General features: G+C 44.7%; 1 protein-coding gene across 2 annotated transcripts in view; it reads right to left on the minus strand.

Moving 5' to 3' along the window:
- The window catches only part of LOC126544307 (uncharacterized), a 64,296-nt gene extending 37,135 nt beyond the window's left edge, over positions 1-27,161 (minus strand). The window contains exons 1-7 of one of the 2 annotated variants that reach the window (XM_050191568.2): positions 27,113-27,161; positions 25,325-25,563; positions 24,612-24,773; positions 22,219-22,386; positions 15,763-15,931; positions 5,816-5,981; positions 5,100-5,373 (exon numbers count right to left, since the gene is read on the minus strand). In XM_050191568.2, the coding sequence (XP_050047525.1) occupies positions 5,100-5,373; positions 5,816-5,981; positions 15,763-15,931; positions 22,219-22,386; positions 24,612-24,773; positions 25,325-25,496 (1,111 nt within the window). In that variant the 5' untranslated portion in view covers positions 25,497-25,563; positions 27,113-27,161. Of the gene's footprint in view, positions 1-5,099; positions 5,374-5,815; positions 5,982-15,762; positions 15,932-22,218; positions 22,387-24,611; positions 24,774-25,324; positions 26,238-27,112 lie in introns of those variants that run through there. The other variant, XM_055061731.2, reaches the window with a different exon arrangement.
- Positions 27,162-27,168: the final 7 nt, after the last annotated feature.

Below are 27,168 nucleotides of genomic sequence, written 5' to 3' on the forward strand. Positions count from 1 at the left end.
AATAATGAATACAACAATAATTTCGCAATTGCAACATGTGCACTAAAGCTTGTAATTAAAAAGCCAATTAGCACATTTTAGATAAATGGCAAAATCATTGTTTAATTTTTTCCTGCTGCTAATGTCGGCTTAGCCATATAGCCTATCAGCAAAAATGGCAGGGGCATAGAAATGACAGGTTTTTTAAAGTGTTCCACATAACAAAAAAACACCTGGTATAAAGCACAGGGTGCCCCAACTATCATATACTGAGCAGTATTACACATACAGAAAGAAGTTCACAATCAAGTTGAGCATCCACCAGTAATTTTTGCGTTGTTAATAATCAAGCCCTTCTGCTTAATTAACTCATAAGTTATAGTCCTAATTGTCAAGGTGTCAATTAACAAGTTATAAATTATTATAATAAACATCGAACTGGGGATATGTTCAGCAAGATGCTAAGTGCATACTTATGTTTTCCTCCTTCCAGCAGAAAAAGAAAGCTTGGAAAATGTGAAAAAGACAGTGTGGCTATGCATCCACCCCTACCAAAAAGCAAGGTGTTCATCAAACAGGCTCACTTAGAGGTGTTCACAAAAGCTGCTAAAGGGCATTTTGAAGCGCTGTCTTCAGCAGGGCATGAAGCGGTAAATCATCCACCAATTTCGTCTTCTTCGAGTGAGCTTGTTGAGGGTGCTGCTTCCTGGCATGGGTGGGTGCATAGCCACATCTTATTTTCATTTTCTGCAGGCTTTCCTTTTCAGCCGAAAAGGGATAAGCATGCAATAAGAATCTTACTGAAAAAGTCGCAGTTCAGTGTTTCTTATAATTGCTACAATGTTTTTAACTGACAACTTCGTAATTAGATCAGTAATTCACAAGTAGAATAACTTATCATAAGTAATTGATCGTCATAAATAAAAACATACCTCACAGATGCTCAACTTGACTAGACAATATGTACTTCAATATACTTCAATTCACACAATATGCCTTCATCTATATGTTTTCTTTTTTTTTAGACAATACAGATTTTTTTATTTAAAGGCCATGACGATGAGACACTTGTCGTCTTTGCTTATGAGCTCTATAGCAAGGCGAAAATACTTTGTCACTGCTTAAGTTACTCTCAAAATATTAATTAACAAATATTTGTAAACTCATTTTTTAAAATTTTATCTTGAGGGCAGTTGTTTATATGGAAAACTGTAGGGCGTAACAATTTATGGCACACCCATTTTTTAGAAGTCCATAAAAGTGATGGTAATTTGAGATATTCATAACCGAAATCAAAGGTCAAATCCAGGCAATATTGAGATTTAAGCGCATTCCAGAGCGCATCAGATGGCAATGCACCGTAAAGAAGTGTGGGGCGAACTTTGATAGCATGCCACGACAAATCCTGACCCGATACACAGTGGCACATGCTTGCCAGGCAAAGCGTGCTGTATCAGTAGCTGCCGCGGCTGGATGAGACATTCAGTTTCAAACTTTTTACTGCCTGGTGATCATCCCGGGGCATTTCAGTCTGATATGATAGCGGGGCTGCCTTTCCTGCACTCCTGTAGCACTCGGCTTCGGTATTGCCTGGATTTACCATTGAAATTCAATAATAAATATCTCAAATTAGGTGTGATTTTCAAGATCATGAAAAAGTGACGGTGCATTAAAATGTGACTGCCTGCAAATTCCCATTTAAACAACTGCCCCTAAGACATCATTAAAAAGGTTAATGAACATATCTTTGTCAATTAGTCTTCTGAAGCTCGCATTACCAGCAGCAAAGTATGTCCCCACCGCCTAGGAACTCATCTGCAAAAATGTCGTGTTCACTGGGCTTATAGCCTTATAAAAAATCTGCATTGTCTAAAAAACACACCCTGTATATTATGCCTAGACCAATGTATCCATAAAAAGTATAACCCTTTGAGGCACAAATTATTTTCTTTGTGGAAAATTTAGTTTCACCACATATCTTACATCTTCAGAATCACGAAAAGCGCACAGCAGCAGAACAGACTAACAATTTAAAATTGATCAGTGAGATTAAAGATGTGGACTACATGCGAGAACTCTCTACAGGAATGTCATATATGAGAACATCAACTATGTCACGCATAGCATACTTATAAAGAAACTATCCAGCCACTTAATAAATCTGCCTGATAAAAAAAACATTGTGAAATAGAATGAAAGAAGTGAGCCCACTAAGTCACAACATAATGACAATGTGAGCAAACTTCCAACCGTCTACTTAACAACTCGCTTTAGTAAAGCATTTTACATTTTATTCAAACTTGCAGCACAGGTTCAATCAGAAGTGTTTAAAGATACATGCGACATGTTTTAAATGTCATTTTCATCAGTGCCGTTGCTTTTGACACATTATCTTGGCTACTGCAACTGGGTTGCCGCAGTCACCCACAGTCTCCACGTAGCGATCATCATCAGTACCAACCAAAGCCACGTATGACTAGATAGTCAACAACTTTCCCATGTAGTGATACTTCAGAAAAAACGAAGCAGAAGCGCACGCCTAACATGATACCACAGCGCAAAGTGGACAATGTAAAGCCTCCGTTCGCTGAGCGATATCCAAGTCGCTCTTCATTGAGAGCAAACCTTCTATAAGGTTTCTTCACCACGCAGAAATTGTCATTATGCGCGTCTTCATCATGCCATCAGACAGCTGTCATCGTTGAAGCATCGCATGCATTCAGTACTTCTTGTACGTGCGGGCCGCCGCCTAGTTTCAAGTCGCACGATTCTTCTATGAAGCTCATTACTTTGTACTCACCTCAAAACTCGAACTTTGCTGAAACAGAGCCATCACTGGAAGCACGTGATGAAGCTACATCTGCTACGGCATTGTCTACTGATCAAAAATCCAGGATTCCAAGCCACATCAACTCAGATTACGGTACCATTCACACCAGTCAAGGAAAGAACGCAGCTATTACTTCCAGCACTGACATGAAGCAGACTGCCTTCCCACGAAGACAACAGAAGGAAACCATGAACAGCAAGCGCTCTTCTCACAAGGAAGACAATGCACTTTCAGCAGCTATGGATGAGCCATGTACATTTGGAGACCAAACCACTTCGCAACACACAAACTTTCTTCCGCGTACAACACCCTTAAGAACCGCTGCCATTCTGCATCGCACCCTGTCAAATGACAGTAGCACCCATTCATCATGTCGCTGTAGCAGACTCAGAAGAGTCTTCTCTGAAGCCTCGTACAATACTTTTGCCACCAAACAAGCCTCCCAAAAGCACGCAGTGTACCAGCTACCCACAGATCACCACGTCAAATTGCGAAACAAGTCAAACAAATATTCTGATGGAAATGCTACCTCGGTAGCTCTCGCAGCAACATCAGACAGATCAACATAAACTCTATCAGCAGCTTCACTTACCACGACAGCAACTTCAGCGCAGGGGATGACGAAGAGCAACGCCAAAAACACCAATGTGACAAGGAACACGTGAACTCGCTAGCCAACCATCAGAAACAAGACGATTCACGTGCCAACGGTACATCTCATGTGAGTGCAATATCTTAAACAAAACTCTCAACATGCAACCTTTCATCCGCAATAGTTTCAAGAGCAACCCCCGCTCCTGCTACTTCAAGGCGCTTGAACTGTAATCAGTTGTGTCAAGAGCTGAACGTGTACGACAATCAGTGCTCACGAGTTACGTCGCAGATGTCATCCAGATCGAAAACAATCAGGCTCGTCCCCCAGAGTTATGATGCACGTCACCGGACTGCTATAACTTATTCTGAACTTTAATCAGTATACAGATCTAAATCTGGACATTGGATCAACTGCACCTTTAGATATATTGTTATTTTGTAGTCTCCCACTGCTCTTTCTTGTGTTGCTTGCTATGCACGCTCTTTTGGGGGGAGGGGGAACGCGTAATGGAGGACAGAAGGTCCCGTCTGAAAGGAAAGGAACACGAAGAATAAAAGGAGTGTTCGGGCGACCATGTTTGTCTCGTACGCAACCTCCTGCTCGCGTCACAACACACAATTGTGCACAGAGTGCCTGAAGGGGATAAATGTTTATGGATACTTTATCAGTTTAGAAACTGCTTTGTGAGGGGGGCATGAACTGCTCCTCGGGACTGTGAAGGACGCTGCAATGTAGGTCTTGCACAATGCGAAAGGTGTCCTGCTCCACTTCATTGTTAGCGCATGCTTGTTATGATAGTATTTGATAGTATCGGCTTTTAGTGGTTGCATTGTCTTTTTTTCTTTTTTTTTTTTTTTTTTTGCTGTGTATGTTATTTCATTCTACCCGTATGCTCGATCAATTTTGGGAGTGTTGTGGAACTAATGTAACCGACTTGACTGCTGTTTAGCATGAATGCCAAAACGATATTGTCTGTTCTGTGGAATGAGCAACCAGCGGACAGCCTCCACCTCCAAACACATATACAGTAGAATTTGGTTAATTCGAACTCCAAGGGGACCGGAAATGTGTTTGAATGTGAGCCGGAGTACAACGCCGCTCCCCCCCATACCTCGCAATGTTAGGTGCCTCGCGCATTAACGGCACGCTTCCTGCCCACTCCGTCTCTTTCGTGCGGGCGAGATTGAGCTGTGATCATCGGCTCCACTCGCACGCTTTCACTCGCACATACAGCATAGGGCGCACCGGCGACGGTGTTATTGCCCTTGGACTACATATGGAACTTTCACGCGCGGCGTTGAGAGGTCTTTCCTAAGCTTTCCTTCTATGAGGAGGTCAGAGCAATGCTGGTCGGGGGCGCCACTGTAGGATTTGGCGCGCTGCTGAGAGCATTGTCAGAGCATGGTATGTTTGAATTAACCGTCGCAAATGCTTGCGCATTCGAATTACTGAGCAATTTAGCTCATTGGAGTACACATAGCTATAACAGGACCGTAGTGTCTGTTCAAATAAAGCAGAAGTTTGAATTAAGCATGTTCAAATTATCGAGATTTGACTGTATTACGGTAGCTAATGGCGCATCGGACCTTTTTATCGAGCAGCTTTTATCGAAACTAACTCGCCATGCCAGAATGCCTGTGTCTCCAGACAAGGTTGCATGACCAAACAGTATGCTTGCTGGATGTGTGACCTCACCCGAGGCTCCTTCAGCAGATTTCTCAGCTGTAGCTTGCTCCTGGCCAACAACATTCTCCTTGTTGGCTTCACCAGGCCCTGCAACTGCCTCATGATGTGGGCTGTCAGAGACTTCTCGACAAAAGCCGCCTCGACGACCACCTCTATGTCCACCTCGACGGCCACGGCCCCGAGTCCACGGCTCACGATCATTGGTTCGGTTCAACCGAAAGTCTTCTGTTGTGTCTGCATCTTTGGCATCTTCATCAGGCACAACACTGCCCTCCTCGTCTTTCTGTAGGACCAAAATAGTAATGGCAGCTATCTCCAGCAAATCTAATGCCCATTTCACAATAAATAAATTGGCAAATTTTGGTAGTTACGTCAAGTGACAAAGAAACTGTGGCTTGGGTGTGTAGACATCGTCTCGGGCAATACTATAGGTGAACACTGTTCAAATAAGTGCATCTTGAGCTTAGGAGTTAAATAATGTGCCTAAGTTGATCATTATAGTTGCTTGCAAACATATTTCAGGTTAATAAAAAATAAAAATATTCAAGAAACATCTGCTTATTTTGCCCAAAAGTAAGCACCAAAAACATGAAATAAGACTGCATTATATAACAACTGCAATAAATAACTGATGCAATAAATGCAAAATAACTGCAATAAATAACACTGCATTGCAGACTGAGCCCCTACAACAAAAAATAAATCCAGCTTTGGTTGACACTTACCTTATCAAAGCTGTCAACATAGTCACCCTTGGCCATACATCGGTGGCCAAGAATGTGGCGCTCCTTGCAGAAGGCCCGTTTGCAACGAGAGCAATGAAAGAGGCCATCTTGCCCTCTCATAAGTGTGTCAGGTTCTTCATGTACCTTTTCAACAACTGGTGCTGGCCTGCAAATTGCCCGGCTAAGTTACAAGGCGAACCTGCGATTGGCTTAAGTACTAGAGAAATAGCCAAGCCAACACTGGATCTACAAATGACCATGCCCACCCTTGAGAGCACAACATCAACCAGTCCTTACACTAACTGTCATTCCTTCGATATTCAAGTCCAGAATGTTGGTTCAGGTTTCAATAAAAATTGTTCCTAAGGGTGTTCGAATAGCGAAAATTCTGAATCAAATTGAATACGAATATTAGAGATAACAACCTTTGAATACTGAAATAATATTGATTATTTTCTCATTTATAACCAAAGCGAAATATAAAGTTTTCTTGGAGTCAGTGTGGCAAAAGGTGCTTATTTACAATATTTCACACATACAAGTAATGCTGTTCACAACTAAACGTCCAGTTAATGTAGGAGCTTGTGCACGAAAACCTATTTTTATTGCACGTCACCAGATGCACACAGTGTTGTTTCTTGAAGAAGTGTCATACTACAGCACCACACATGGTTTCAAAGGGATACAAATTTGCATTTCCATGTGAGCAAAATACAAGAATGCTTGTTTACTTATATTTAGATGCACATTACAGAACCCCAGGTCGTCAGAATTAATCCAGAACCTTCCACTATGGCAGCGTCTCTCATATCTTCGCTGCTGTTTTGGACCACTGACACCTTTCGTGCATTGGATGAGCTGGGTTCATCTAAAGGTTTCTGTTAAAAACAGTCAAAGACAAGCTCAGCTTGTCAACAGAACTTCGCATTTTCTAGCAATGCCATGAATGAGCCTAAGTATGTCTCAGTACTTAGTTGGGCTTTTGGTAGATGGCAGCACATAATCCAAGGAACAATGCAAGCAGAAGCAAATTTATTATTTCCGAGGACTTAAAACATGTGGAAAATTAGGGTTCTTAAAAATAACTGGGCCATTTTTGGTCTGAACTCGGGATAATAACACCCCAGGAATCTGTAGTGGTGCAACTGTCGCCTCCAGTGCCAATGAAGAAGAAGACACCTCACCTGCATGTAACTCGAGATATGAACACGCTAGCACACTCGTCCTGAATGGCCTTGTCTACCTGCCGCTCACAAGATCCATCGGCACCATGGCTTGCCGGCTTAAATAAGCCATGGCTGTGGTGGCTACCTCTTCGCGCCACCTGCCACAAATTGATGACACCGGACGACCGAGCCCAGCCATGCCAGCATCAACACAGCGACTGTACTAAACCGAGTCTAACGCGTCCTCGCACGTTTCAGCAGATATCCCACAGTTGTACGTGTCCGGGAATTCTACATCGACACGTCATACATCTGGGCTGCGATCGGGGATTGCTGTTTGGAGTGCGTGTTCAGTAGCACTGCACACAATTTCCATAGGCTGCACGAAGTCGGAGCAGCCTAGGCCAATCATGCACGCGACTACCGAATGCACGCTCCGAACACCGATCCCCGATCGCGTCCCTTGTCGTGTCAGCTGGACAGCCACTTCCGTATCGACACAGTGACCACATGCAGCAGGGGCTTCCAGAGGAACTGTGTTCTAGCTTCTGCCTGCCGCTGCCCCGGTCCCGACTTCTACGAGGACTTGCAGGCATCCGTCCTTGCTCATTGCACCACCTCAAGCGCTCAGTCTCTTCCAGCTGTTTCTCCATCACAACAGCTCTCGTCATCTGAACCGTCCCATTCATCGCACATTGCCTACATCCATCTGTGCAGACTGACAGAATATGGCGGCCCCCCAGCACCAAACCTCTACTCGGTCCATTCTCGGCTGCTCTCATTCCTTGCAGGTTCCCACAAGCTTTACACTTTCCGTTTTACGGCACCTCACTCATCACCCATTCAGAGGATCTCCCATCGGCTCCACTAGGTGAGAATTTCACTATCTCAGGCAATGTCACACCACAGGCACAACCTTCGCGGTGCCTTCAGCAATCGCTACAACACTGATGCTACCGACATCCAAGATTCTGCCGCAAGCAGCCACAGGCGAAACTTTCGATGCACAGTGCTTGCACCTCCCACGGATGCTTGACCTACCGAAGTTTAGCAGGAGCAGCTCTGCCCTCTGGTTTCTTCAGCTCGAGAACCACCTCAACATCAACAACATGAGTGACTAACACTTGTGCTATCTCCACGCAAGTCATGAGCTGCCACATGATCTTCTTTCAGAGCTCCGACTTCTACCAGGCCCGGACATTTACGAGAACACCTACAGGAGGCCGTGATTTCGTATTACGGCATGACTATGGCTGTGCCTCGCTTACAACCTACACCACTTCTGCAGCCTGGTACACCTCTCTCAGACTGCATGAACCCGACACTGCCAACGACAACAGCATCTGCTTTACATAGCCCGTCTGGCAAAAGCTCTGGCAAATTAATACACAAGTTTGAAGGAAAAAACCAGTCAAAAAACACAAAGGACAAGAGGAGAGGTTCACACCACAACGACTGGTCATTGTGGTGTGAACCTCTCCTCTTGTCCTTTGTGTTTTTTTTACTGGTTTTTTCTTTCAAGTATGTACCAACTGGCCCGGATTTCAACCCTCCTGCTAATACACAAGCACACAGCAACAGGTCTGACCACGCTATCATTAGACCTAAGTTTTATTGGTCACCACAATACGTTGCCCTGCAAAACTGTATCCACACTTGAAATGGCGACGCAGCATGACTCTGCAAGGGCACCAACGCACAGCGACACTTGTTGTTCTGTGCCACTGCCACCGTCACACAATGTTCGATGACACCATCCTCATTGTCATCAGCGCCGTTCTGTTCAACAGCCTCTTGCCTCGAGACACGACAACATCAGACCAATACACCTCAACTCTGCTTGCTGAGTTGCGCCACACTGGGCGTGCAGATATTAACAATGCAAGACAACACGCCTCGTGTCAAGGCTTGGTCTTCCTGCAGACCTGTCTGTAGGAAGGCTCACAGCCACATCTTTGTGTTTCCACCACTGAAATCCTGACACAGCCCTCTGTCATGCACTCTATACCACTAACATGTGACAGAGGCGGCTGTCTCCTTCTGGCTCCTTGTAACACTCTTTTGTGCAACACTCTTCCCTTGTGACATTTTCAGCCACAACCACCAGAGAGCTCTCTGTCCCTTTCACCCCAACATGAACTTTACCTGGACTTTCAATGAACGCTTGCTACTCATGTATACAGGCTTCTAGTCTTTTCTTTCTATTCGCATCTCTTTTGCATGTATTTCAATTGTACTATGCACTAGGAGGGGAGCCTCCTATCGCCTCCAGAGCCGGTGAAGAAGACGGCTCACATACATGTAGCGTGAGATAAGAACACGCTAGAGCGCTCATCCTGAATGGCTGCGTCTATCTGCCACTCCCGAAATTCACTGGCACCGTGGCTGACTGGCTTAAGTAAACTGTGGCTATGGCAGTCACCTTATAGTTCCACTTCCCACAAATCAATCAGTCATCAAACATGGTGAGACTCGCCAAACAATAACATTTGTAAAGAGGTGTAGTTAAAAGCTCAGCTGGTAGCGTCAAGCGTAACCGAGAAGTCAGGCGACGCTGAGCAGGAACCGCTGAATGGCCGAGTGGCTCTCTCTCATGCCAAGCACTGGCGATCCAGCTGGCTCAGAGGTTTGCACTGCAGGCATCGAATAGATGATTTGGCTGGCCTTGTCCGTGCGCTCTTCTTCTTCCTTACAATTACCCCCGCTGCAAAAGCAGAGCCATCATGGTGACTTACGATGTGGAGACGAGTGGGTCATAGTATTGTTTGAGGCGGTGAACACGAACAACATCCCGACCCCAGCGGTGCCTGTCGGATGTCAGTGTAACCAGCTCTATGAAATAGTTGACCGGAGAGGTTTGTTCAACGATGCAGTATCGTTCATCCTATTTTGAGACAAGTTTTGTCGAAAATCCAGGCGTAGTACAAGGCACGAACAGTAAGACAAGTGTGCCAGGGGCAAAGTTCGGGTTGGTAGTGTCGTCATCAAAATTGCATTTTTGTCATTGTTGGTCGTCGCAGGTGAAATTTTGGGCTAACTGATGGCATTCCTCAGCATATCTGGTGACACCTGAAACGGGAGCACATTCTGACGTGTCTGGTTGATAAGGCAAAACCGTATCGATGGTATGGGAAGGATCGCAACCGGAGAGGAGAAAGTACGGGCAAAATCCTGTAGTACTTGGTGTAGTCGTATTATATGCGTACATGACAAACAGGAGAATGTCGTTCCAGTTTGTATGATCTGATGAAACGTACATGGCGAGCATGTCACCAAGGGTTCGATCGAAACGCTCTGTAAGCCCATCAGTTTGAGAATGGTAGGGCGTGGTGGTTCGGTGAACAACGTGGCATTAAGCAAGCAGAGCTTCAATCCCCTGCAACAAAAACACGTGGCCTCTATCACTCAGCAGTTCCCGAGGTGGGCCATGACAAAGAATGAAACGATGGAGCAGAAAGGATGCAACGTCACTGGGGGTGGCTGCAGGTAGAGCGGCATTTTCGGCATACCGTAAAGGGTGATCAACTGCGACAATAACCCATAGTTTGCCACCAGGTGTTAGCGGTAGCAGCCTGCACAGGTCAATTCCCACAAGGTCAAAGGTACAAGAGGGCACAGAAGCGGCTGTAATAAACCGTGGGCCGAATGAGGCGGGGATTTGCGGCATTGGCATTGTGGGCACGAGTGCACAAATTCTTTAGCAAAGCTAAACATTCCTCGCCAGTAGTAACGGTGCTGCAGGCGCTCATATGTCTTGAAGGTGCCTGCGTGTGCACATTGTGGGTTGGTGTGGAAAGACGTGCACATACCAGAACGCAAAGTTCTCGGGATAACAAGGAGCCACTTGCGACCATTGGGCTAGTAGTTGCGTCGATACAAGAGGTTGTACTGGATGGTGAAATGAGCAGCTCGGCAACGAAGGGAACGGTAGATGGGAGATGCAGGCGCACCAGAAAGGAGATCCAAAAGAGAGGCCACACAGGCATCCTTGTGCTGTTCTGATATGAAGGTGTCGATGTCAACCGACAACACCGACTCAAAGGTGGAGAGGGAGGCTATGTCAGCTGGCAGCTGAGAGTGTGACAGGGCGTCGGCGTCAGTGTGCTTGCAGCCAGAGCGGTAGACTATGTGTGTCAGTTTTGAATGCAAAGAGCCCAGCGGGCAAGGCGTCCAGACGGGTCTTTTCAAGAGGATAACCAACAACAGGCGTGATGGTGAGTCACCACGTTAAATGGCCAGCTGCATAAATAAGGGCCAAACTTTCCGAGTGCCCAAACGATAGCCAGACATTCTTTTCTGTGGCGCTATAATTGCGTTCCACTTTGGTCAGTGCATGACTGGCATAAGCAACGACGCACTCAGAGTAGCCAGGTTTGCGGAGCGCAAGGAGAGTGCCAAGGTCAGTACCACTGGTATCAGTATGCACTTCAGTTGGGGCGGTGGGGTCATAGTGTTGCAGTATAGGCAGAGATGACACGAATGCGGTGTTGCATGCCGGAGACCAGGAGAAAGGTCGTTGGCACCACGTAAGTGTTGTGTTGGAGGTGATATAAGCAAGGCAAAGTTGTGAACAAAGCATCTGAAGGTGCGGAGTTCTTGAGTGTCTCAGGTTTTGGAAACTCCGCCACAGCACGAAGTTTTGATGGGTCAGGACAGATTCCTTCTTGGGATACGATGTGACCTAAAATCATCAGCTTGCGCACGGCGAATTGGCACTTTCTCAGGTTCAGTTGCAGGCCACGTGCTCCCTTTTAGACCATGCAAGATATTATTTATCATTCGTTCAAATGTTGCAGGCGGATTGCATTGTGCAAATGGCATCACATTAAATTCGTATAAACCATCTGGAGTAATGAATGTGGTTTTAGGGCGATCAACTGCTGACATTGGGACCTGCCAGTAGCCAGAGCATCAATCCAATGAGGAGAAGAATTCAGCGCCTTGCAAGCTGTCCAGTGCGTCGTCAATGCACGGAAGAGGGTACACGTCTTTCCGTGTTACCTTATTAAGACGGCGTTAGTCATTGCAGTACAGATTGGAACCATCTTTTTTTGTGACGAGAACCACTGATGATGCTCATGGACTTCTGGAAGGTTGAATGACGCCGTGCTGAAGCATGTCATCGATGTGCTCACTGATGACTTGATGCTCCTTGACTGAGACACGGTACGGGTGCTGTCGCAATGGCGCGTTGGAGCCAGTGTCGATGTTATGGCTGACGGTCGATGTGCAGCCCAGAGTAGGCTGAGCGAAACCAGAAGAAGAATGAAATCGGGCAAGCAGGTGAAGAAGCTGGGAGCGTTGCTCAGAAGTAAGGTCAAGCGCAGTGAAAGGAGCTAACACGTCAGGTGATGGCGGAGCAGAAGTGGAAAGTGCACAAAAGTCAGTGAGCCCTGCATCTGAAGCATCTGGCATGTCGATAATAATCATGTCGTCAAGGGGCTGAACAAGGCCAAGTGCTTCCCCGCAAAGAGCTGTCAGTGGTGTAGGAAGCGGATTGCAGACAACTATGGAGCTGAGACTGGCTGAAATGTCAAGCGTGGCGAAAGTGAGGGGAATATCTTGGTGGGTTATGAAGAGTTCCAAGGAGTGAAGAGGACAGAGAGCAGCGCAGAAAACAGGAACAACGGCAGGCGAGCACGGCGGTACTGCGATGTCTTCCCGAAGGACCAGCTTAGCGGGAAGAGAAGTGGTGCCAGCGAGGGGCACATCACACAGAGGCGAAGTCCCAACCAGTATAACATCGTGAGAGCAGGACGGCAGAACCACAGACACGACAACGTACAGAACGCCCTAAATAACAACTCTTGCTGTGCATGCTACTGAAGTATGAACTGGCTGGGCACTTGCTGTGCAGAGAGAAAACCCAGAAAGTGACGTCATAACTTTTCGTAGAGCGTGAGAGAAGCATTCGTTGAGTACAGAAATGGCTGCTCCAGAATCAATTAGCATAACAGTAGGTACGCCATCAACAGTAAGGTCAACAATGTTCGAAGGCGACAAAGGAGGACTTGTAAAGATTGATGGTGACACAGTTACTGCCTCTTGAACTGCAGCGCTTAGTTTTCCTCTTGAGTGGGTGAAGGACGCCGACACATGGGAGACAACGAGCAGCGACACGGGGAAGGTGAACGACGTGCAGGTAACAGGAGCTCGGCCGGGAACCTGCTCGACTGCTGATTAAAATAAGCGTGATGGAAAGGTTGCGCGTCGGCTTAGGGAGGTGTCTGCACAAAGCCATTAGAGTGCAGCATGTGGTGGTAGTAGAATCATGCAACATGTCCATGTACACCGCAAGCATAACCTGCTGTCCTGCGCACACCAAGGATTTACAAAGGCAGGAGCAGGTCGACTAACAGGATGATGAACGGGTGGCAGTGGCCGTGGATGTATCGAAACGAGTGGTTGGCGAGGAGGCTGCACGGTGACGGAGGCGTAAGTGAGGGGAGCGGCAACAGGGTACTGCTGATGCTGCATTGGTAGAGCCTCAGCAACCTGCTCTTCAATAACCTGCCGGAGCGGTGAGGCGAGCTGTGTAGGTGGCAGTTGCGGCAGCGTCTGTTGTTGGATCAGCTCAGCGAAGGGTAGTAGAGAAAGCCGACGTGCAACTTCCTCCCGCACGAATGCTCGGATTTGTCTGAGCAGGGTTGAGTGATCAGAGCAGACGGCCATGGCAGAAAAGGCCTCGTCAGCCACTGAGGGATGTGTGGTCAAATCTCGCTGCCTCCTCCCCTCGTCGTAGCTTTGGCACAAGTTTATGAGCTCAGCTACGGTATGCGCACTTTTGGCAATCAACATAAGAAAAAAGTCATCGGCGATCACCTTGTCATTTTCAGGCATAGAAGCATCCACATGTTTGCACAGGTCTAGAACCTCTTCAATATAACTGGTTAGTGTTTCACTCAATTGTTGCACTCACTCTCATACCCGCTGCTCAGCATGCAACTTGCGGACGGTGAGGCGATTGAAAACTTCAGCGAAACTGGTCTTGAACGCTGACCATTACTGAAAATCGGCTTCATGATTTTTATACCACAGGTGAGTCATACGAGCAAGATAGAAGATGACGTTATTTAACTTGGAGGTATCATCCCATCGATTGTGCAGGCTCACCCAGTCGATGAAGACAGAATGAATGAATGAAACCACGTTTATTCCACATTAAAGTTTATTCCAGTCGTTGACGTCATGCTCATCAGCACCACCGAAAACCACTGGATTTCTCTGCTGAAGAGCACCAGAGCAGGCCACGGACGGTGGCGGCGACGTCTGTGGGATAGAGTCAGGCATGACTGGTGGCAGATTCCGAGACCAGAGTTCCAGGTTGGAGATGTTTTTGAAGACCAAGCACCTCCACCAGTTGTAAAGGGGTGTATTTAATAATTCAGCTGGTAGCATCAAGTATAACCTAGAAGTCAGGCGATGCAGAGCAGGAACTGCTGGATGACTGAGTGGCTGTCTCTCATGCCAAGCACTGGCGATCCGGCTGGCTCAGTGGTTGCACTGCCATCATCGAATAGACGATCTGGCTGGCCTTGTCCATGTGCTCTTCTTTTTCCTTACACATGTTTTGTCTAAATTGATACAAGAAATTCATATAGAGGCTGCCTAAAAGCAAGGCATCCTTGTTGAATGACTCAAAATTATTGAACACAAGTTATCTGCCCCATAAGTGTGGCTTAGGAGCTGGTGCCTCTGTGCAACTCTCCTCCAGCAGAATCATTCGAAATAGCCCTTATTTGCGTCAGTCTCTGTCTTTTCATAGACAAATAACTTTAAGTGCTATTATCCCTTATATTCAAAGAGAAACACATATTGAACCATTTCAAAAAGTAAATTATCAAATCAAACACAAATCAAATGGTGAAGTCTATTCTATTCATATTCGAAATTTCGAATATTCACACCCCCTTAATTATCACCCTCCTCCACATAACCTCATCACTCTATCTTTATAACCAATGCCTGTACATCTTAAAATTACAGAAAATGCATTCTCAGATTATGTACTAATTTCCCTTTACAATTTGTGCCCAAGCCAGCATGTGTGCTCCCCCCCCCCCCCCCCGCTCACACTGCATTCAATATTTAAAACCTTTTGCAAATTGTTGTGACTACGTAAGAATTCCACGTCAGTCAGGCAAAATATGTCACCCCTACTGATTCAGCGCGTTCCAACACGATGAAATTAAATCACTTCAGGGTCCTTTTAACCGCCCACAACAGACAGGCCTTCATGTCACTGCACATGTTCTATTGCATTCAATATGAGCTCAATGTGTGAGCTGCGACTGCAGCAACGCTTTCCAGAAAAAAGTGGAGAGGGTGTCACCATCCCAGCAGTGTTTCCATCATCTGCTTTCTTCATAGAGCGATAATACACTGGCCCGCCAAGCAACGCTAATGTTCTTGCACCGCTGCCCTAGCTTCACGACCAATCTTTTTTTTTTCATGAAGGAGTGATAGCTGCTCAGTGAGCCAGTGTATTATCACTCTGCAAAGAAAGCAGACAATTGAAAGCAGAGGATGTGCACATTTCAGGAATAGAGAAACCCTCTTCACTTTTTCTCACGAGCACCGCTCCGGGTACAGCTGGCACATTGCAGCTCATATTGAATGCGATAGTATACTGATATGGCTGTACCACATCATGTGGTTCGGTGCAATTGCACAATGTAGACGTGTGGCACCACCCACCGCAGTGTCCATATCTGGTGAAAAATGAGCAAACAAACTGAGGAGACCTTGTAACTGCAGTGCATAAAATGTAGCGAGCAATACCTCTGAACCTGATCCACTTTGCGTGGACGGCCCCTGCGGCGCTTTGGAGGCACAGGTGGGCTGCTTGTTTCCACTACTAAGTGCAGTGTTGTGGGCTGTGTGGGAGGTTCCTCAACATCCACAGGAAGCATGCGCAGTGTCCGTCTTTCTTCGCCTGGAGCTGTTACAACTGTATGTATCAGGCAGCAGGAGGTGGAATAACATTTTTTAGTTTCGATTATGGAGTATAGGGCATGCAGCTTGAGACACTGACAAGCAAAGAAAAGAAGCAAGGTGACGCAGATGGCATGAACTCCTTCAGACAACTACGTGGCCTGCATACAATGAACATTACACTTGCACATAAAAGAAGAAAAAAGAACAGCAATTCAACATGATCGTATAGCTTCACATTAATCGGGAAGCACTTGGCAGAAACATAGGTATGCACAAAGGGGGCAAGATACGCAGAGTGCCACTCCTTCCTGCCTCCATCTTGCCCACTTAAGACAGTTGCAGTTCACCTCAACCAATACCAAGCTATCACTACAGTTAACTACAATCCAACAAAGCTTGAAGCGCTTGAATATTTTGTTATTGATTTAACAAAGTTCTAAGAGGTCACAAAATACTTCATTATTCAAACAAGTGACACGTGAACTCGTTTATCTTTTACGGGTGAGTGCTTTTAACGTCTAAGAAACGTTATCGCTCAGCACAGGACGTGTCTACATGTATCGGAAATTTCTAGAATGTTATCGATGCTTCTGTCCGCTGTCTGTTGTCGCCGAACCTTGTGTAATCTGATTGCGTGTATGCGCGACGCGAATGGTGTAGAACGTTGTGGAAGGCACGCGGGTCCCAGCGGTTACTCTGGAACATTCAATGACTGATCTATAAAAGCCGACGCGCTTGACCCACTGATCAGATTTTGACGATCGCGTGCCGAAGCCTGACAGCTTGCCCGCCTGTGGATCAAGAACCAACAGAGGACCGACAGCCGACACTACAACCTTCGACGACGCTTCGTCGAGTATCAGCCCGGCGACTGTGTTTGGGTTTGAACCCCTATACGCCGATGAGGACTGAGCAAGAAGCTTTTACGCCACTATTTCGGACCATACAATATGATCTGACGCATTGGCACACTCGACTATGAGGTCGTGCCAGATGACATTTCGCTATCACAGCAGCGCCGCTCACGACCTGAAGTAGTTCATGTTGTGCGACTTAAGCCGTTCCACCAGCGCTAATGAACTTTGGGGACGTCGCATAGCTGAACTTGGGACTTTTTTGGGTTGTGTCACCTTGGGCTTTGTTTTTTGTTGTTTTGTTACTTTGTTTAACAAGTGACCTTTTGTGTTTCACTCTCCTGTTATGTTTGTAGCATCGGGGCAATGCCTTTTGGGAGGGGGGAATTGACACGTGAACTCGTTTATCTTTTACGGGTGAGCGCTTTTAACGTCTAAGAAATGTTATAGCTCAGCACAGGACGCGTCTACATGTATCGGAAGTTTCTAGAGTGTTATCGATGCTTCTATCCGCTGTCTGTTGTCGCCGAACCTTGTGTAATCTGATTGCATGTATGCGCGATGCAAATGGTGTAGAACTTTGTGAAAGGCACGCGGGTCCCAGCGGTTACTCTGGAACATTCGACGACTGATCTATAAAAGCCAACGCGCTTGACCAGATTTGACGATCAGATTTTGACGATTGCCGACTGTGTTCGCCGTTGTTGCCTTTCTTTAAGTGTAGCCTGTTTTTGTGGGCACAGGTTCGCCCAATAAAAGTTAGTTTCCTCTTTCACAGTATTGCTACTGTGTTCTTCATACATCACTCCATGTGACACAAGACTCAAAGTAATTTTAATAACTTTTATCAACCAGATAAACTGTTTGGCTCAATGTATATTTGTGGAAGGAATTGTAATTTGTTTGTTAAAGCAGCAGGTTCATAGAGCACATTAATTTTTATCAAAGAACTGACATAACATTTGGTGCCCCAGTTTTCTTTTTAATAGCTGCCAACTCTGCAGTATGGGTATTCAGTTACTCAAACATGTAACAAATCATTATGCGATCCTTTATTGCAACCAGCCACAAAGCATGCCAAGCAGAACACGGTTCCATGGCATAGCATGTGTTCAGCCAAGGCTCATTAATACACCATGGAAGCTGGAGGTGGCGGTAAAGAAGCGGTCACAAACTGCTGATGTATGCATCAGTCATCTTGATGCAGTAGGCACAAGGCACACCATGACTATGTCTCTAAAGGCTGGGTGCACACCACCACATTGACCCCATACTTTAGTCAGCACTTCTCTCCATTCAGTACTGGATAAGCCTCAACCTCTGCTGTTCGTTCAGTCAGAACATGGAGCATCACCCCCAACCCCTCGCCTACTCTCCCCTATTGGCCCACAGAGTGCCTGAATGCTTTTGTGAGAAGATAATAAAGGTTACGTTTGATTTACGCATGGTTCGTGACACCGATAAAAAAAAAAATTCAGTTGCTGCCAGTACAGCATATAATGTGGTGCTGCGCATGCTGGTAAAGCACATTTTTTAATTGAGTACCGAAATGCAAGCTATGTTGTCTGCTTGGCCAGATTACCCAGTGGCTTAACACATATGGCCACTTTTTCAATTCAGAGGTCTGCCAGGTAAGAAGCAATACAGGGTAGGATTCCTAATCTATAAGGATATAGTGGGCAACATTGACGAATTGTACAGCATTAATGAGAGGATAGCTGTAGTCGTAATCAAACTCAATAAGAGGTATAGATTAAAGGTAATACAAGCCTACGCTCCAACATCCAGTCACGATGATGAGGAAGTAGATCAGTTTTATGAAGATGTTGAATTAGCGATGAGAAAAGCACAAACTCGGTATACAGTAGTAATGGGTGACTTCTATTCAATGCAGAAGCGGGGAAAAAGCAGGCTGGGAAACAAGCAATTGGCAACTACGGCGTCGATTCTAGGAATGCTAGAGGAGATGATGTTGATAGAATTCACAGAAAGAAATAAGCTTCGAATAATGAATAGTTTTTTCAGGAAGCGTAGCAACTAAAAGTGGACCTGGAAAAGCCCTAATGGTGAAGCAAGAAATGAAATTGACTTCGTACTTTCTGCTGATCCCAGCATAGTGCAGCATGTAGAAGTGATAGGTAGGGTAAAGTGCAGTGATCATAGGTTAGTGAGGGCTAGGATTCACCTCAATTTGAAGAGAGAAAGAGTAAAATTGGTCAAGAAGAAACAGGTCAACCTAGAGGCAGTAAGGGTAAAAGCAGACAAATTCAGGCTGGTACTAGAAAACAAATATGCAGCCTTAGAACAGACAGATGAAGATGACATAAAGATAATGAATGAAACCATAACTAGGCCGGCTTCAGAGGTAGCAGTTGAAGTAGGAGGCAAGGCACCAAGGCAACCAGTAGGCAAGCTCTCCCAAGTAATAAAGGACCTAAAAAGGAAACGACAAAAAATGAAAGTGTCCAACTCAAGAGATAAGATAGAATTCGTTGAACTGTCAAAACTGATCAACAAGGCAAAAATAAGCGATATCCAAAACTATAACGAGAGGAAGACTGAAGAAGCCGTAAAAAATGGATGCAGCCTGAAATTAGTGAGAAAGAAACTTGGCATAGGACAAACAAAAATGTATGCACTGAAAGATAATCAGGGTAATATCATCAGCGATCTCAAAGATATAGTAAAAGAAGTGGAAGACTTCTATACTGACCTGTACAGTACCCAGAGGAGTCAGGATACCTCCATTAGAAACAGCAATGAACAGGATACAGAAACTCCTCCTATAACTAGTGATGAGGTCAGAAGGGCCTTGCAAGACATGAAACGAGGAAGAGCGGCAGGAGAAGATGGAATAGCAGTCAATTTAATTAAAGATGGAGGAGCCATAATGCTTGGAAAACTGGCGGCTCTTTATACCAAGTGTCTATGGACTGCAAGGGTCCCAGAAAACTGGAAGAATGCAAACATTATACTAATCCACAAAAAGGGAGACGTTAAAGAATTGAAAAATTATAGGCCCATTAGCTTACTATCAGTATTATATAAAATATTTACCAAAATAATCTTCAATAAAATAAGGGCAACACTGGACTTTAGTCAACCAAGGGAACAGGCTGGCTTCAGAAAGGGATACTCTACAATGGATCACATACATGGCATTAATCAGGTTATCGAGAAATCCGCAGAGTACAATAAGCTTCTCTATATAACTTTCATAGATTACGAAAAGGCACTTGATTCAGTAGAGATACCAGCAGTCATAGAGGCTTTCCGTAAGGAGTACAGAACGCTTACGTAAATACCTTGGTAAATAGCTACAGAGGTTCTACAGCTACCTTAATTCTACACAAGAAAAGCAGGAAGATATCCATAAAAAAGGAGGTCAGACAGGAAGACACAATCTCTCCAATGCTATTCACTGTGTGCTTGAAAGAACTATTCAAGCTATTAAACTGGGGAGGATTAAGAGTAAGGATTGATGGCGAATATCTCAGCAATCTTCGGTTTGCCGATGACATTGTCCTATTCAGCAACAATGCAGATGAGTTGCAACAAATGATTGAGGACCTTAACAGAGAGAGTGTGGGAGCGCGGTTGAAGGTTAATATGTAAAAGACAAAGATAAAGATGAATAGCCGGGCAAGGGAACAAGAGTTCAAGATGGCCAGTCAGCCTCTAGAGTCTGTGAAGGAGTATGTTTACCTAGGTCAATTAATCACAGGGAACCCTGACCATGAGAAAAAAAATCATAGAATAAAAATGGGTTATATCACATACAGCAGACATTGTCAGCTCCTGACTGGAAGCTTACCATTATCATTGAAAAGGAAGGTGTACAATCAGTGCATTTTACCAGTGCTGACATATGAGGCAGAGACTTGGAGACTGACAAAGAAGCTTGACAACAAGCTAAGGACCGCGCAAAGAGCGATGGAACTAAGATTGCTAGGCATAACGTTAAGAGACAGAAAAAGAGCGGTTTGGATCAGAGAGCAAATGGGTATAGACAATATTCTAATTGACATCAAGAGAAAGAAATGCGCCGATTAGATAATTGTTAGACCATTAGGGTTACAGAATGGGTACCAAGAGGAGGCAAACGCAGTCGAGGACGGCAGAAGACAATCTGGAGTGATGAAATTAGGAAATTCGCGGGCGCTAGTTGGAATTGGTTGGCACAGGACAGGGGTAATTGGAGATCGCAGCGAGAGGCCTTCGTCCTGCAGTGGACATAAAACAGGCTGATGGCTATGATGATGATGCAAGCTTTCAGTGTATTTCTAAAACACTCCCATGGCTCTCCACCATGAACAAAGTCACTTTTTCTGTCTGAAAGTGAAGATAATTAAATAAATTTGACAGTAGCTGGCAAACAAACAGTTACGGTAATGCCTGCAACAATTTCCGAAGTACTGAAGACTATTCTAGCAATGTTGAGGTATTGTTGAAGAGGTTAGGGAACGCTTGTCCTTGTCCATCTTTCTTGTTTCCATGGTTTTATTCGCGCTAAGTTACTGCTTCAAATAAGGTTAGGGAACGTTTCCACATCTTCTGGAAGCAACCACTGTGCCAGAAAGCATCACCCCAGCAAGCGTTGGCTGCATGATGCCAGCCGCACCCACTTGCCAACAGGTGCAGAGGTTCCCTGCGCCACGGAAGCACCTTGTCTGCACCATGCTGCCATCGAGGCTCCACAGTGCAGCAGCACCCCTTTGCACCACAGTATCAAATGCTGTGGTACAGCACACCACAAGTTTTGGCAAGTGGTACAATGAACCACGCTTGCATTGAATGGACCTGATGTGCCCTGCAACTTACACACTGCGCTGAATTATCACATGACCACCACTTCCATTTTCCGTGATGTAATGAGAAAACCTCCTTAGCACGACAAAAGCTGCCAGGCTGCACGTGGCATAAATGTTGAACTGGTTGCAATAGTAGACAAGGTATTTGACAATTTCTCACATATTTCAAGAAATTGAGGCCCCAAAAAGCTATAATAAAATTGGCCACAATTTCATGAAGAAAAAATGCAAAACAAACTTTTTCAGTACTTCTTTAATAAGAAGCTTGTTTTTTTTTTTAATATACATGGCAAACATGGTATATATAACATGTTGCAAAGTAAGATATATATTTAAGTTTGAGAATGAGCTGGTGGAAAATATTTTTAATAATTTTCTTGCAATTTTGCAGCACCCATAATTCTGTTCTAACCAGAGTGCTCCAGTTTAGCATGCATGTGAGGTAGCCAGTTGCACAGATGGCCCGCTAATCATGTGACATGGTACAGGGTGATTTCGGAAAGGCCATGCTTTTTGGCAACTACCCCCCAGCTATAACTGGCCTGTTGAACGTCCTGCCACGAAACTTCATTGCCCGCAACAGAGACAAAACTGCACACATTGATGGAAATCATTATGCACAACAAAAGACATACCAGTAGAACCCAGCTGCTGCAGTCGGCAGTATAATGGAGAGGCATCTTCCGAGCCTTTAGATACATTTCGCTCATGACATTCATTCACATGATTCACCATCTCTTCTTCACTCAGAGCGAAACACTGGCACAGACTGCAGGCAAAGATGTCACTGACCACACTGTTATCTGTGGAAAAGAACAAAGAAACCTTTTAACAACCTGCACATAGCCATTTCTATTGCTGTTTTAAGAATATATACAAGCATTTTTTTCTGAAAAATATAAATAAAAATGAACAAGAATCATTGGCGGACGTATTCTCATTCATGGTGTGTGGATATTCAAAATTCTAAGCAAAGAAAAGCACATTTTCTCTATAACTAAACCAGAATGTTAAATACACTTCAGTGGGTGAGCATAGCAGAGGCAGGGGTTGGGGATATGAAAACTGCCAAAGGCAAGATGTTACAAAAATACAGGCCAACATATGAAAAGAAACATCTAGATATAAATATGCTGTTATTACCTCCTCATAACATCCTTAAGTTCTACTCAATGTATCTTAAAACACTGAATAGTATATATTGTTAAGAAAGATGTTTATTTAGACGGTGAAACAAGATCCAGGAGGAAGCCACAGGGAAGGACCAGCCGGTGCGAAGTACAGCCGAGCTCACGCACCCCACTCTACTTTCTCTTTTTCTGGCTCAGTCGCGTAGTGCTGCAACATTTTCCCCGGGGGAAGACGAAGCTCGCTGAACAAACTAAAGGGACCTGTGATGGTACTACTTGAGTCTTGGCAAGTGAACAAGCAACTTGCATCGTGCATCAATGCTGATTACTTTTCTTCACTTTGGCGACGACATAGTTCACATCACTCAAGCGAGTGAGTATAACGAATGGTCCAGATCGAGTAAGTGGTAAGGAACTTGCCGTACAATCCATTTTTGCAAACAGGTGTCCACAATCAAACATAGTCACTGGGAGTAAACTCGACAGGGATATGTTGGGCCTCGTAGCGAGTCTTGCTGTGGCTATGTGAGGACAACGTCCTAAGATGCACCAGTCTACGTGCTTCTTCAGCACGACACAGAGTTTGGGCAATTTAAGGATCTTCTTGACACAAGAAAGGTAGAATAGTGTCCAGAAAGCGACAATATTATAAGATTTAAATAGTTTGTGTCTACATGATGTACAAGCAACACTATGATGGGAATTGTGCTCAATACTTGTCAACTTGTTTTGTTGCTGCCTAATTTTTCCTGAAGAGGTTGCTGATGCTAACAGGTATATTTAACCAGTTGAGGTACATTATTAAACTCTTGACTAGAATACCTTGAACAAAAACTGATGCGAACACAAATAGAATTTCTTTTTTTTTACAGAGGCCAGTTGGAAACAACAATGGTTTTATCTTGACCCAGTTAGAAGTCATCTGGTTCAAGTTGCCAGTCAAGCAGACCCAGCTGCCCTCACCATTAGGACCAGTCATCCTTAACTTGGCATGGGACCACTTGGAGAAAGCTTGTAGTGGAAGGGACAAGAGTAGCTGAGAAAGCCAGTCGAGGAAGGGAATGGAGGCCACTGCTGGTTTTATAGACTCAAAGACGTGTAAGGCATGATTCTACGGGACTCTTTGGCTTGCAGTTGGATGCACACTAGCTTGACCTAGGACCAGGTTATTTACAGCTGGCCAGGTTAACATTTTACTGGGACCAATTGGCTGTCAGGGATATGCAACAACATATAATTCTTCATGCAGATTGTATTTTTTTTATATATACAATGCAACCAACATGGCACTGACAACAGCATGTGACTGTGACTATAACTATAATGAAGCCAGCTGAGTTCAGTGCACATTTTGTTCTGCCACACCCTATGCAACCACAAATTAAATGCATGAAAAGTAGTAGTTCAGCAAAAAATTATATTTCAAGTATCAAAACTTTAGAAACGAGTTGGCACATATATGGGGTAAAACCCTTCCAGTGGATTACGTTAACCACTATAAGACCAGTAGGTCAATTTCAACTGGCACCATATTCGTAACCAGAGCCAGTTTTAAGTGATCCCACATGCAACTGTAAATGTGTTTCATAAAACAACTTAACAGAGACCGGTCAGGTCCCCAGCATAAATTACAGTTCAAAATTTTCACTCTGGGAAGGAGTTGAACAAATAGTGTCTATGTCACAGTGTCAAGCCATAAGTCTAGGTACACATTCTGTCAACTTACTTGCTAGGCTGCTGCTCAGACATTACTTTTGGAAGGTTAACACATGCAACAATTCTGTACAGCTGGGTGCCAGGAAGTTAATAAGAATGACAACAATCCTAGCACGCTATCATCTACGGTATACACTATGAAATAATGCTGTTCACTATTGATTAAAAGCACAAGCCCATACCTGTGGCCTCAAATGAGAAGCCCTCTGTAACTACGATGGTCTGAGAGTCAGCTCCAGTGCCATTGTCACTGGTAGAGGCCAAGTGGTTTTCACTGCCTTCAGTGGATGGCTCAGTCACCATACTCTGCTCAAGTGGCATCTCCTCCTCAGCAGGTTCAGACCCTACCAGAGAAATAAGTACTATAGCGAGGCAGGTTATCATAGATTGTTCACATTCTGGCGAAAATGCAGCATGTCTCTGACAATTCTTGTCAACGTTAAGATGAGTGGAGAAGTTCTCACAGAGCAACAAATACAGCCAAACACTGCTGCCATAGACGTGCCTAGAGAATGAGTGGTATGCATGTTACATACTTTCAGACAGACATAAGCAGTGTCCAAATGTACTGCAAGTGTATTAATTATACAGCAAGAACAAAATTCTGATCCAGTGGGCAAACCTCTAGAACTCTCGCACTACTGTGAAGCGTGTTTTTCCATCACCACACATCTTACTTAAGACATTTATTTGTGCTGCGACATGTATTTAATAGGTCAGTGGGTGAGAGTTTTGTTTCAATGCTTGCTTACGTATACAACGAGGAAATGACTCACTTTCACTGCCACACAGTCTTTGCAACAAACTATATATGGCATGTCTAGCAAGAGAGACACACAGGCGGCATATTTTCACCATCAACCTGCACCACTAGGCTAGTGCCAGAGGTGCTCACCTTGGCTTTCTGTTGCATGTTCCTGCAGTGCATGCTGGGATAACTCATCTTCGGTGTGAAAGATGGCAGTGCAGTGGCCACAGCTAATGGAGCCCAGGGAGTTCTTGTGCTCCACAAACTTGCCTATGTCATGGAAGCCCATGTGGCACACACCACAGATGAAGACATCCATGCTTCAGTTGAGAAACTCCAAGAGCAATGGTTTAGCCACCACACCTCATGCATGTAGGCAGTGGGCACTGCAAGGTGAAACATGGTCACCGAAAACATCAAAACCTTTAGTGTTTGCTAATGCAAACAATTCACCCCTTGGTAATTGAGCTGCCTAGAACATAGTTGTCCCTTCGAGGTAGCTACTCAATGTTAATGTGATTAATGACAAAAGCAAACTGCAAACTATCTAATACACCAATTATTTGATACAAGTGGCAGGTGTGTTATAAGCCACTTTAGCATGTCAAAAACGTCATCTTTTGTTACATGCATTGAAAAGCATGCGAAGCTACAAATGTATTTTGAAAGTATATTAACAACCTAAATTGGCTCTATGGATTGTAAGCTATTACCACATTAAGGTGTTTGCAATGCAGTTTACAAAAAAAAAAAAAGACAATGATAGCATATAAGGTTGCCTGTCAAGTATGAAGGTATCAGCACTAATCGCTTTAAATTGGCAGATAGTGAATAGTCAAGGCAATGAATGGATAAATAAGTTCCTGCAACGACTGGTGCTTCTATGCGAGCTTAAATGACGAAAATACATTATCACATAGCAGTTACGAACTAGAATGTATGGGTGATTAGTGCATACATGTTTATCGCAGCTTTTAAAGCAATGTATGTGCATAAGACAACGCGCATATCAGCGTGTGCAACTGTCATGCTAAAATAAAGGAGGCTACGGTCATACACGAAAGGATTCTTGCTATGCCGTGACTGTCAGAAAACAAGCACTACGTTTATTTAGAAATCCATACCTATTGTGATCTTTTACTGAAAACAAGGGGTGCAGTACAACCCGGTGCACATACAGTTCAACTTCTAGCGGATCAGTTTCGCCGACTGTGAAAACATGGGTACAAGCAGTCTTGCAAAGATTTGACACCCAAACAGTCACCACTTATAGATACGCACAACGGACGGAGATGCGATCTTTTCTAAAATACGGGCAAGGACCGCTATGAAGGTGACGCTCAGACACCATGAATACTCAGCTAAGATAATTTATTTCGGTGGCTTGAGCAACACTTAAGAGAAATCATCTCTTTAACATGCGTAGCAAAGTTAAGAAACAAGATTTGCAGGGGCTAATGCCAACTGTGCCCGGTGTGCTGCATAAAGCAGCTCCGAAATGATGTCGAATCGTCTGCTCGTCATTTTTAAAACCTCAACCAGCACTGCGTATTTTCGCACGCAGGACCTTGCCTCATGAACCACCAGAAAACAGAAATGCAGCCATACCATTACAAAATGTAACTGAATGACGTACATCACTTTACAAAAAAGTGATTTGCATAGCATGGCACATTTGTAATTACAGATGGCGAAAGACGTCCGCTAACTTTCGTTCACAGTGCCTGTGAACGAATCAGCGGCCATTTTTCAGACACAGTGTCTGATCAGTTATTTTCGCCTCCGCAAAATACCCCTACCTCCGTCTTATGCTCACAAATACATCGTGCTGAAAGCGCACAAATTTAATTCCCAATGAATAACAAAACAAATCTCATTACATGCCGATGTAGAGCCAACAGGCGAGAAATTTTACGCCCATGTACTCTGACTTACCCGAACTTCGTACGCATAGTACACAGTAGGCTTAGCAAGCAGCCTACCATAGCCTC

The sequence above is a fragment of the Dermacentor andersoni genome, chromosome 1 (genome assembly GCF_023375885.2).
Source record: "Dermacentor andersoni chromosome 1, qqDerAnde1_hic_scaffold, whole genome shotgun sequence".
In the NCBI taxonomy this organism is placed as follows: domain Eukaryota; kingdom Metazoa; phylum Arthropoda; class Arachnida; order Ixodida; family Ixodidae; genus Dermacentor; species Dermacentor andersoni.